The 12,863-nt window shown below is 39.2% G+C and overlaps 1 protein-coding gene across 1 annotated transcript; it reads right to left on the bottom strand.

The window, feature by feature from the left end:
- Nucleotides 1-2,154: 2,154 nt before the first annotated feature.
- LOC110722456 lies at nt 2,155-8,145 on the bottom strand. Its single transcript, XM_021901728.1, has 5 exons — nt 7,687-8,145; nt 4,674-4,753; nt 3,427-4,571; nt 2,989-3,121; nt 2,155-2,896 (listed from the first exon to the last, which is right to left on the bottom strand). Exons 1-5 carry the CDS (start codon nt 8,143-8,145, stop codon nt 2,155-2,157), a joined length of 2,559 nt encoding a protein of 852 aa, XP_021757420.1.
- Between the last annotated feature and the right edge of the window lie 4,718 nt (nt 8,146-12,863).

Raw genomic sequence — 12,863 nt, 5'->3', positions numbered from 1 at the left:
ACCATACATTAAAGACTAATAATTGCTGCTGTTCCTGAACGAGTTCCTTAATTAGTTCCTTGGGGAACTTGCTGTAGATGCGCCCAGCATTCTTCCTTGTAACGGCTAACAGTTACGACTTTTATTACAGCAACTTAAGCGAAGCTAATTACTACTATAAATTGAAAATAAAACATACAAATAAGTAGTAATAAAAAGCAATTAAACTAAGGAGGTTATACTCCATGAATGGCGCCCAAACAAGTGAATAAAAACCAACTTGAATGCTTACTTAACGTGTGTAACCCCCTCTTTATTTCCCTTGTCTTGGCTGCCTTCAAATCAGAAAGGAACAAGGAATATTCCTCCCCCAATTCTCATGAAAATATCTAAGGCATCCAATGCAAATTAATGCCATGCTTACTCATCCATCCAAGTCACGCATGACTTGTACAAAGACGAGGATATGTCAAAACCCATGCGTGGAACATGGTCAAGTTTGGACCCTTGAATGAATAGCCATGGGCAATAGGAACTTGATTCTTTTGGATCCTTGAACGTGTGTTTAGACCACTTGGACCACTTGACTCATTGGCTTGCACAAACTCTTGATCAAGGACCAGTTCTGGATCATTCCCCCCTTCCTCAAAGAAGCTTGCCCTCAAGCTTTCATCATCCAAGTATGGAGCAAGGTCACCCACATTAAAAGTTGAGCTCACATCACCATAGTCACTAGGTAGCTCAATTTTACAGGCACTTTCACCAACCTTTTGAAGCACACGAAAAGGACTATCTGACCTAGGCATCAATTTGTTTTTGCATAGGTTAGGAAAGCGTTCCTTTCGAAGATCTAACCAAACCATGTCACCTACATTGAACCGTGGTTGAGAATGGTTCTTGTTGGCTTTGGCCTTGTACTTCTCATTCATAACCTTGATCCTTTCATGAACTTGCTTACCAGTTTGTTTAAATTCCTCCCATCGTTTCTTAGCATCACCATGGATTAGCTCGGATTTAGGTAAAGGAACGAGTTCCGCGGGTAACAATGGGTTCACACCATAAACGACTTCAAATGGACTTTGACTTGTAGTATAGGAAGGAGACCTATTATAGGTGAACTCAGAATGAGCCAACCTCAAGTCCCAATCCTTTTGAGTCTTGTTTACAAGTCCACGTAACAACACACCCAAGGTTCGATTAGTGACCTCGGTTTTCCCATCCGTTTGAGGATGGTGCGAAGTACTAAACAAAAGTTTAGTTCCCATGAGCTTCCATAGCATCCTGCAGAAAATGTCTAAGGAATTTAGTGTCACGATCCGAAACAATGGACCTTGGCACACCATGTAAACGAACCACCTCTTGAAAGTACAAATTTGCAACTTTTGATGCATCATTGGTCTTGTGACATGGAATGAAATGTGCCATTTTTGAGAAACGGTCAACAACAACCATGATACTATCATTACCTCTTTGAGTTCTAGGAAAACCCACAACAAAGTCCATGCTTACGGCTTCCCAAGGGACATTAGGAACCAGTAGAGGAACATAGAGACCTTTGTGAAAGGTACTCTTGGACTTTTGACAAGTTGCGCACCTCTCCACCACTTGGCTCACGTCTCTAGTCATGTGAGGCCAATAGAAATTTTCTTAAAGGATGTCTACTATCTTGTAGACTCCAAAGTGACCAGCTATGCCGCCACTATGCACCTCACGAATCAATAGTTCACGAACTCCGCACTTAGGCACACATAGTTTGTTGCCTTTGAAGAGGAACCCTTCCTGCTTCATAAAATCTTTTACAGGATTGTTAAACAGGTTAGAAAAATCATCATCATCACAATACAAACTCTTCAAATGTTCAAAACCCAAAATTTGAGTTTGAACCATGGTCAACTAGAAGTTCCTTCTTGACAAAGCATCGGCCACCACATTCTTCTTCCCTTCCTTGTACCTCGAACTGAATGTGAAGGATTGTAAAAACTCGACCCACATGGCATGACGTAGTTAAGTTTTTGTTGGCCATTGATGAAATTTAGAGCTTCATGGTCAGAATGTAATACAAAAGGCTTAGGCCTCAAATAATGGGACCAATGATCAAGGGCACGCCCACAATAGCGTAGAATTCACGATCATAGGTAGAATAGTTCAATTTGCACCATTCAATTTCTCACTAAACTAAGAAATTGGCCTTTTGTCTTGCACCAACACGGCACCAATACCTACTCCACTAGCATCGCATTCAACTTCAAAAAGTTTATCGAAATCAGGCAAAGCTAAAATAGGAGCCGAACATAGTTTAGCCTTGATCTCTTCAAATGCTCGTTGGGCCGAATCATTCCACTTGAACACCTTTTCCTTCAATAATTTTGTCAAGGGGGAAATGATTGTAAAGAATCCTTTGATGAAGACTCTATAGAAAGAAGCCAATCCATGAAAGCTACGCACTTCATGGAGATTGCGTGGCACTTCCCATGTAGCAATGGCCTTCACCTTGCTTGGATCAACTTGTATTCCTTCACTAGAAACAATGTATCCTAGGAAAGTAATACTAGTACATACAAAATCACATTTCTTTACTTTACCATACAATTTATGTTTACGCAATGCTTCAAACAATAATCTAAGATGAGTTACATGTGCATTCTCATTCTTGCTATTTACTAAAATATCATCTAAGTATACAACAATGAATTTGTTAAGAAATGGACGGAGTACCTCATTCATCAATCTCATGAAAGAACTAGGTGCATTGTATAAGCCAAATGGCATGACTAACCATTCGTATAGGCCTTGTTTGATCTTGAAGGCCGTTTTCCATTCATCACCTTCACGGATCCTGATTTGATGATACCCACTACGAAGGTCAATTTTTCTAAACACCTTTGACCCACATAGTTCATCAAGCATATCTTGTAATCTAGGCATGGGGAATCTATATTTGATAGTAATATTGTAATGGCACGACTATCAATACACATTCTCCACGTACCTTCCTTCTTTGGCACTAACAATGCCGAAACCGCACAAGGACTAAGACTCTCACGCACAAAGCCTTTGTCCATCAATTCCTCCACTTGCCTTTGCAACTCCTTTGCTTGCTCAGGATTGCAATGATAGGCTGGCTTGTTTAGTAATGCCGCACCTGGCACCAAATCAATAGCATGCTCAATGCCTCAAATTGGAGGTAATTCGTTAGGCAACTCATCGGGAAAAACATCTTGAAATTCCTCCAATAATGGACGAATAATAAGTGGGTAGTTCCCTTCAACCAACTTCTCCGAAATTGGTTTGACTACCAAGACAAACACCAATCCTTCTTTCTCATGAATATCTTCAAACTCGTGTTTAGAAATGAGGAAGTTGGGTTTTTCTTCTTGCATCTTCTCTACCTTAGGTGGTAAAGGTAGTAGTTTCACTTTCTTTCCCCCACTAGTTTTGATTGTATACCATTGGTTACACCATCATGTATTGCCTTACGATCAAATTGCCATGGACGGCCAAAAAGTATTTGGCATGCCGTCATAGGTAACACATCACACCAACGTTCATCACAAAAATTTCCCACGGAAAAAGCTACTAAAGCTTGCTTTCTCACACGCACACCAGAATCATTGTCAAGCCAATTGAGTTTGTATGGCTTGACATGATCTCTAGTAGGAAGCTTGAGTTTGTTTACTAACTCCGAAGCAACCACATCCGTACATGACCCACCATCAATGATCATGCTACAAATGCGATCTTTCACCTTACAACGGGTGTTAAACAGAGTTTCCCGTTGTCGCATATCTTGTACTGGTTTAGTGTACAAGATCCTTCTTACTACAACACAAAAGGAATTTTCACCTTCTTCAGCAGCATACTCTTCACACTCACTATCTTTTTCCTCTTCTTCTTCCGTCACATAACCACCTTCATGAATGGTCAAGGTGTTGCGTTTAGGACAATGAGTAGCAATATGCCCCTTTTTCCCACACTTGAAACAAGTGTGTCCTACAAGTTCACCCTTCTCATCTACCTTGTTCTCGGGTTTCTTAGGGAACACAAAAGTTTTCCCTTTATCAAACTTGTTTGTAGAGGTATAGGACTTGTAAGGAGTACGGGGTGTACCCTTAACACTGTGTTCCTTGTGTTGCGCCTCTACCTTGCGTGTTGCCTTCACTACATCATCATAGGTGGTATATGGCAAGAGGTCCACCTTGTTGGCTATGTTCTTGGCAAGGCCCCTTGTGAAACGAGCAATTTTCAATGGTTTTTGTTCTTCTAAGTCACACAAAAGACTCAGTCTTTCAAACACCTTCACGTATTCATCTACGGTCAAATCACCTTGGTTAAGGCGAGTGAGTTTGACATATTGATCTTGCACGTATTCCCGAGGAATCCAACGTTGCACCATTTTTCTTTTCAAGGTTGCCCAAGAACTAATTTTCTCCTTTCCAACATGTCTCCTCGTGGATTTGAGGTTTTCATACCACAATCCAGCTAACTTGGTGAGCTTGAGTGTTGCCAATTTACAACACTTCTCATCATCATATTCTTTGTATTCTAAGATTGACTCAATCCTTCGAACCCTATCATTGAAAACTTCAGGGTCACTAGAACCATCAAATTAAGGGATGTCTTGTTTCAGGAACCAATCCTCCTGATTAGGGTGGAAACGATTATGCTCACTTTTGGGTATTGGTTCACCATCTTACAACTCGGACACTTTACAACTGAGTTGATTGGTGGTGTCACCTATCATGCTCATTTGAGTACGTACATCACGTAACTCCTCCTGCATGGTTTACATTGCAGTCATAAGTCTCTGTTCCATCTCACGTAGGAACTCATTCAGGTTTTGGTTGGAATTAGTCATCGTCACACCTTTGCCTACACCGTGACTGAGACCGTGGCTTAACCGTTGCTTTGATACCAACTGATGCGGAATCTAAGGTTAGGTGGTGTGTTTCGGGTTATGGGTTAAGTGTTTAGGCTAAGTGTTTACGTGGGAACAGGGTAAGGAACAGGAACTAGTTCCTAAGGGTGAGGAACTCAAAGTTTGACTAGCAAGGAACACTCGCAATACTAATCAAGGATAGGTATGGTTAGAGTTGAACACTCACTCTGCTAACCATAAGACAAGCTAACCCCGAACACTCCGAGTTAAGCTTACAAAATCGAGTCCATGAGTTCAAGTAACTTGAATCCACAAGTTAAAATAAGAAATAACATAAGGTATATTCCAAAGTTAAATATTTCATTCATAATAGTCTGATTACAAAAGCTAGACTAGACTTCCTTTTATAGACTAATTAAGGAAGTAGTTACATTAATTAACTGACTTAGCTAATTTAATAAAAGGAACTTAAAAGTCGCAAGCAAAAGGGAACTTAACAGTCGCCACAATGAGCAGTCCCTCAATGTAACAGTTCAATGCAAAACGCCATACATTGAAGACTAATAATTGCTGCTTTTCCTGAACGAGTTCCTTAATCAGTTCCTTGGGGAACTTGCTGTAGATGCGCCCAGCTTTCTTCCTTGTAACGGCTGACAGTTACGACTTTTATTATAGAAACTTAAGCTAAGCTAATTACTACTATAAACAGAAAATAAAACATACAAATAAGTAGTAATAAAAAGTAATTAAACTAAGGAGGTTATGCTCCATGAATGCGCCCAAACAAGTGAATAAAAACCCACTTGAATGCTTACTTAACGTGTGTAACCCCCTCTTTATTTCCCTTGTCTTGGCTGCCTTCAAATAAAAAAGGAACAAGGAATATTCCTCCCCCAATGCTCATGAAAATATCTAAGGCATCCAAGGCAAATTAATTCCATGCTTACTCATCCATCCAAGTCACGCAAGACTTGTACAAAGACAAGGATATGTCAAAACCCATGCGTGGAATATGGTCAAGTTTGGACCCTTGAATGAACAGCCCATGGACAATAGGAACTTAAGTCTTTTGGACCCTTGAACGTGTGTTTGGACCACTAGGACCACTTGACTCATTGGCTTGCACAAACTCTTGGTCAAGGACCAGTTCCGGATCAATTGAGCTAAGTTTACTATCCATCTGGATATTCTTCCATTGAGTGTGGATTTCTCAAAGAGATACTTAAGGGGATCCATTCGAGATACCACATAGACTGTATGAACGAGAATATAGTGCCTTAACTTGGTTGTGGCCCACACAAGTACGAGGCATAACTTTTCAAGTGGTGTATAGTGAATTTCGTACTCGAGCATCCACTAGTAGAAAAAATGAAATAGGCACCGCACAATCTGCACCGGTTTTTGAAAACCGGTGCTAAAAAAAATTGGCGGGATTGGGAAATAGAGTTTTCGCACCGGTTCCTACCAAACTGATGCGAAATGATAGTTTTTGCACCGGTATGAACAGGTGCGAATTAAAAACAGAAAAAAAACCAAAAAAAAGGAATTGAACCGGTGCCCCTTTAATCTTATAAACCCCTAACCTACCCCCCCCCCCCTTTCTCTTTCATCCGCCTCTGTTTCTTTCATGCTCTCCTTCTCTCTCTGTTCTTCTCTTCTCTCTTATTTCTGTTCTTCTTCTATGATCTTTTAATCTTCTATATCATCTCTTTTCTGATCTCTCTCTTCTGTTCCTTCTTCTGATCTCTTGTTCATCTCTGGTTTTTTTTATTTCTCTCGTTTTTCTTACTCTTGTCAACAACCAACGACACCAAACATAACAACTGTCGTCGCCGCCATAGATAATCAATATTTGAGGTTAGGGTTTCTAGATTCTTTGAGGTTAGGGTTTCAGTTTTTAGGTTCTGGGTTTCTGGGTCATGGGTTTTTGTTGGTGTTTTCTCCGTTTTTTTGGGTTTATTGGTATCTGGGTTTTTAATGGTTTTTTTTTTTCATAGTTTCTGAGTTTTTTGGGTTCTTGGTTCGAAATTCCTGGGTTTTTTTCGGTTTTTTCTGGGTTTATTGGTTTCTAGGTTACGGTTGGTTTTTCTTGGTTTTTTATTGGTTTTTTTTTTGTTTTATTTTCTTTCAAAGTTTCTGGGTTCTGGGTTCGACATATCTTGTTTTTTTTGGGTTTTTCTAGGTTCGAAATTTTTGGTTTTTTCTGGTTTTGAAATTTCTAGGTTTTTGTGGGTTCGAATTTTCTGGGTTTTTCTGAGTTTGAAGTTTCTGGGTTGTGATTTTTGGTGTTTTAATTGATGTAAGTAGTATTCATTCAAAAATAATAATAATTACAACTGCAGCGATTTTACATAGAAGAAGGATTAAAGATTCAAGAATTTTGGTGTTTTTTCTTTTTCTTTTTTTTTTTAATAAATTGTAAAATAACAATTTATTTGATGAATATACATATATATATTCATGTATATTACGATTTTGATATTCATTGTTGTTCATTGGTGATTAATGTATATTACGATTCTAGTGTTTTTTTTTTTTTTTTGAGGGAAACATGTTTTGTTTCAGTGTATGCTGATTTTGAAGTGAAAAAATTACAATTTTTTATTTTTTTTTATATTCATTTTTGTTCATTGTTTCAGGTTAACCGGTGCCAATTGTAATGAAAACCAAAAGTGCCAATTGTAATGAAAACAAAACAAAAAAAAAAAAAAAATTGGCACTCACTTTTAGCACTGGTTAACCGGTGCAAAATCTCTTGGTTTTTGGCATCCCTCAAATCAGTTTCGGTTCAAATCGGTGCTAAATGGGAGTTTTGAACTGGTGCTGATTACCATTTTTCGCCTATTGATCTTTTTACTTAGGTAGTAGATGGAGTTTTCCTTTCCCTCTACTTCTTGTGCAAGCATAGCTCCCATTGTTCCCTTGGAGACTATTAAGTAAAGGCGAAGAGGAATGCCTACCAACGCTGGTGCTAATACAGGAGGATTTCCAAGGTAGGCTTTGATCTTATCAAAGGCTTCTTGGCATTCATCGTCCCATATTATTGGTACATTTTTCTTGAGTTTCGTGAAAATTGGTTCGCATATCGTGGTGAGCTTAGATATGAACCTGCTAATATACTGCAACTGGCCAATAAATCTATGAATTTGCTTCTCGGTCTTGGGCAGTGGCATTGACATGATTGCCTTGATTTTAGTAGGATCTATGTCTATTCCTCTAGAGCTAATGACATACCCTAAAAGTTTTACCGAGGTGATTCCAAATGCACACTTGGTAGGATTCAGCGTCATGTTGTATTTTCGAAGCCTTTCGCAGAATTTTCTTAAGGCTGTTTGGCGTCCGAGGCGATCCTTTGATTTTATAATCATGTTGTCTACATAGACTTTGACCTCTTTGTGCATCATGTCATGAAGTAAGGCAGTTGTTACTCTTTGGTACGTGGCACCCGCGTTTTTCAACCTGAATGGCATTACCATATAGCATTAAGTGCCCCACGGTGTTATAAAAGTTGTTTTCTCCATGTCTTCTTTTGCCATAAGGATTTGATTGTAACTCGCGTACCCGTCCATAAACGAGAGAACTGCATGATTGGCTGTATTATCTACTAAGATATCGATGTGTGGTAAAGGGAAATCGTCCTTTAGACTTGCTTTATTGACATCTCTATAGTCGACACACATTCTTACTCTACCTTCTTCTTGGGAACTAGTACCGCATTGGCGACCCATTCAGCATACTTGGATACTTTCATAAAAGCTGCAGTTATTTGTTCTTGAACTTCTTCTTTTATTTTAAGAACTATGTCAGGTTTCATTCGACGCAACTTTTATTTTACAGGTTTCATTCCTGGAATTAGTGGTATAGTGTGTTGAGCAATTTCTCTATTTATCCCTGGCATATCCTCATATGACTAAGCGAAAACATCGATGAATTCTTTAAGTAGATTAATTAGTTGAGTTCTTTCCTCTTGATTAGAGTTAAGCTAATTTTAACTTCGCTTTTAATGGTAGGATCCATTGAGATGTTAACTATTTCTGTTTCTTCAATGACTGTTGTTTTATTCTCAAGTGTTTCCATTGCTTTAATTATTTCTTTGTCATTTTCATTGTTAGCAAAGCAATACTCGTCATCTTGGGTAAGGGAAAAGCACGAGGAGTAAGAGAAAGAAGACATATTATTGAATTCTTGAATCATTACATCAAAAAGAGAGAGGTCTGACGGGACCTGACTACTAATTGTTCTAGGAGTAGGTGCTAAACTAGGTGGGATAGAAAAAGGTGTAACTGCTAAGGATTTAGGAGACTTATTAATAGAAGATTCGGACTCTGACTCAGACTCGTCAAACATGGGTCCTTCTCCTGTGGTTATGGATATCTTCCTTCCATTTGGTGTAGTCACCTTCACGGTCTATCGTCATCCCTTGAGTAGTCCTTCTGCTGGGGTGATGAGCTTGGAGGGATCAAAGTTTTCACTTTGTAACACTGTTTGGATAAGCGCGGAGTTGTCGTCGACATGCTTAGGCTCATTCTTCTCATACCCAAAGAGGAGTCTCATGCATGACATTAAAGTCAAAGCACGGAGGTGCTCATTCCTTGTGAATAGGAGCTGGGATCTCGTCTAGGAAATTGCAATCTAAGAAGATTTCCAACCCTAGTTGTCGTATCCCATTCATGACATAGGTAATCTTCTGCCTCTTTTATGGATTGTCCATTTAGAGTGAGAGGGTAGTGATCCATTGGGATTGCTTTTTTCTGAGTGCGAGTTGTCTTTCGTTCATTAGACTTTTCCTAGGCTCGCTTAAGGTCCTCTAGAGTTGGTTTGAAACCAAGCCCAAAATTATCCATTTTAGGGAGGCCAGGTACTCCCATTTGTTTAGCTATCTCTTTCTTCTTTCCTAGAGTCATTCCAGGAAAATGTCCTTATCTTTTAAGGATAGCGTTAACTACAAGATTTGAATAGGGATTATTGTCAAGAGGGGTCTTTTCATCTTCCTCGATAAAAGAGACCTCTTCGGAGATAAAGCCCCATAAATCTTCATCATTCTCATCGTGTTGTACATTAATGATAGGTTTATCCACTGCTTTGATTCTCATAGGGGAAGCGTCGATCGTGACAGGAATTCCCCCAACTATAGCCTTGACTTGTTGATGGAAAGATGAAGGGACGGCCTTAAGGTCATGAAGCCAATGGCGTCCCAACAATAAGTTGAATGAAGCCTTGATGTCTACTACTTGAAAGATAGTGCTATGTTCAATGACTCCTGCAATGACATTCATGGTGATGGTTCCAAGAGCTTGGCGACGAGTATTGTCATAAGCCCTTATACCTTGTGTGGATGGAGATAAGTCTTCATCCTTTATTCCAAACATTCTTGCAATACAGAGTGGGCATACGTTAATTACCGAACCATTGTCTACAAGGGTCAGTGGTACATTTATTCTTTTGCAAACCACCGTGAGGTTTAAGGCTTTATTGTGTTTGTCACCTTTCGGGGGTAAATCCTTGTCAGAAAAGGTGACCAAGTTGATGGGACTAGGGAGGTCACTTGTAAGGAAGTTAGCTAACCCCTCTGGAGTAGTTTCAGAATCTATCCCTACTTTAGCTAGAGCATCCATTACTGCAACTCGGTGTTCACGAGATGAAGCTAAAAGATTCCAAACATTCATTTCAACCTTAGTCTTCTTGAGCTGCTTGACAATATCATTGTCCTCTATAAGAGGTGCTGGAATTTGTTGAGTGGTAGGGATAGGGTTGTTTGTGACTGGTGGTTGCACCCTTCCGGACCTTGTAAGTACGGTAATTGGGGATTCTTCTTCCTCATCCTAAATATCATCAACTAGGTAAAGTGTAGCAAGTGATGGCTCTTCCATATCTTTGAGGTAGATGTCCTCATCATCACTGTCCCAAACCCCATTAATACTGACATCTTTATCTAAAATATCCCTTCTTGTTGGGATAAGTTTTCCACTATCTATGAATCCTTGAATAAGATCTTTAAACTTGAAACAATTATCTATTGTATGCCCTCCAGATTGATGGTATTTGTAGTAAAACTGGTCTGTTCTTTTGAGGGATTCAAATGGTCTTGGCTCGAGAGGTTTGATTTTTTTCCCATTTCGAAGAGCATGTTGAACATCTTCTCATAAGGGACACCAATAGGTGTATAAACTTTGTTATTTCTTTTCATTGGTGGTGCAACTACGTTAGAAGTGAATGGTTTTCTCTCAACAGTGTTTAAGGAAGGAGTGTGGTTCTCTTTTTCAAGAGCGCACTCATTTTCAGCATTTTTTACTTTCATGCGAATAGCTTAAAGTTCAAGCCTTATCTCTTCTAATGTGTTGATAAGGGCACACACTTCTCCTCTAGTGACAGCCTGTTCACCAATAGTTAAGGGCGTAGCTTCTTCTTGAAAGTCGCTCATGGCATCAAAGAAAGTCTCCTCTTCCTCTTTAATGGCATGAACCTCTTCTATTGGCTTAATGAGGAGTGATGGATCCATAGCATCTTGTTCGTCAGAAATTGCTAAGGAATCCAAAGTGGAGAAGTGTTGATGCTTGGCTTCTTGCTAGCAGGAGGCACTGGGAGCTTGTTGTTATCAATTAGGTCTTGAATAGCTTTTTTTAATTTCCAGCAATTCTCAGTAGAGTGACCCCTACCATGGTGATACTTGCAATGTGCAATCGGATTCCAACTAGTTGTTCTCCTTTCGACTGGTGGATCTTGCATAGGTCCGATAGGAGTAATGAGTCCTTTGGCATGAAGACGGTCAAAAGCAGTATCATACCTCATCCCAATAGGAGTAAAGTCTCTCCTAAACTGCTTTTTTTGTCTTCATTATTCATGGCGAGGACATCATTTAAGTTAAAGGTGCTAACATTGTTACTAGAATGGGTGGCTTTAGAAGAAGAAGATTTTTAGTTCTTCTTTCCTTTCCAGCCATTATTGTTGCTATTGTTAGCAGCTTTCTGTTTTGCAAGATCATCTTCAATTTTAATGTCTATGTTATAGACAGCTTTGAAAGTGTTTAAATTGCATTGATATTTTAAATGCTTTTGATACTTGTCTTGGAGGTTCTTAATGAACAACCTTATAGATTCTTTCTCGCTTGGAACTTCGATCATTTTAGCGGAAGTTTCCCTCCACTTATTATAGAAAGCAGTAAATCCTTCACTTTCTTTCTGTTTAAGTATTTCAAGTTCCCTATGATTAGTTTATACTAGGATATTACATTTGTATCTATCAATAAAAGCATGTGTAATGGATTCCTAAGTAGTGATCTTCTCTTTGTCTATAGAGAAGAACCATTGCTAACATACTATTTCAAGAGAAAGTGGGATGAGTGAAGGGAAAACTCTCCTATCAATTCCCTTGATGTCCATGATTGTTTCAAAAGGTCTTAAGTGAAAGTAAGGATTGTCAGTTGGCTTGAACTTAGGGATGTCATTGGCAGAGAACTTTTGCGGAAGAAGTTCCTTATCCACTAAGACCCCTTTAGAGCCAATCCCATGGTACTTATAGTCATTAGACATTTAACTCAAGCTTTCTTCTATGCGCTTGATGGTCTCGACTAGTACTTGCTTGCTAGGATCATTAACCTGAGTACTGAGCCCCTTAAGCATCTCGGTGAGTCCATTGACAGTTTGCTTAAGTTGGTCAACTTCTTCTTGACTGGCCATTATTCTGAACTTTTTTCTGTGTCGAATCAGTTTATCGAAGAGTAGTACTTTAATGAAGGTGTTGTCTTTGATTAAATGCCCTTCTCTCCTTGACCAAGTGCTGTAAAATTAAACCGTTGACTTTTTTAATCACTTGACTCAAATTGACTTTTATTTTTATTGGGGTTGAAAAAGCAAAAAAACGGGTGCATATTTTGGGAATTTTATCAAATTTTAGGAACCACGGTTTATGTTGGGAGGATAATATCCGACTTACCCCCCTAAAAAATGACGGAAAAGCGCACACAAGACTCTAACATGGTCGTGACATATACAAATTGTGTGCATTGACT

Source organism: Chenopodium quinoa, unplaced genomic scaffold, assembly GCF_001683475.1.
Source record: "Chenopodium quinoa cultivar QQ74 unplaced genomic scaffold, ASM168347v1, whole genome shotgun sequence".
Lineage (NCBI taxonomy): Eukaryota > Viridiplantae > Streptophyta > Magnoliopsida > Caryophyllales > Amaranthaceae > Chenopodium > Chenopodium quinoa.
This window is presented reverse-complemented; position numbering and strand designations above follow the sequence as displayed.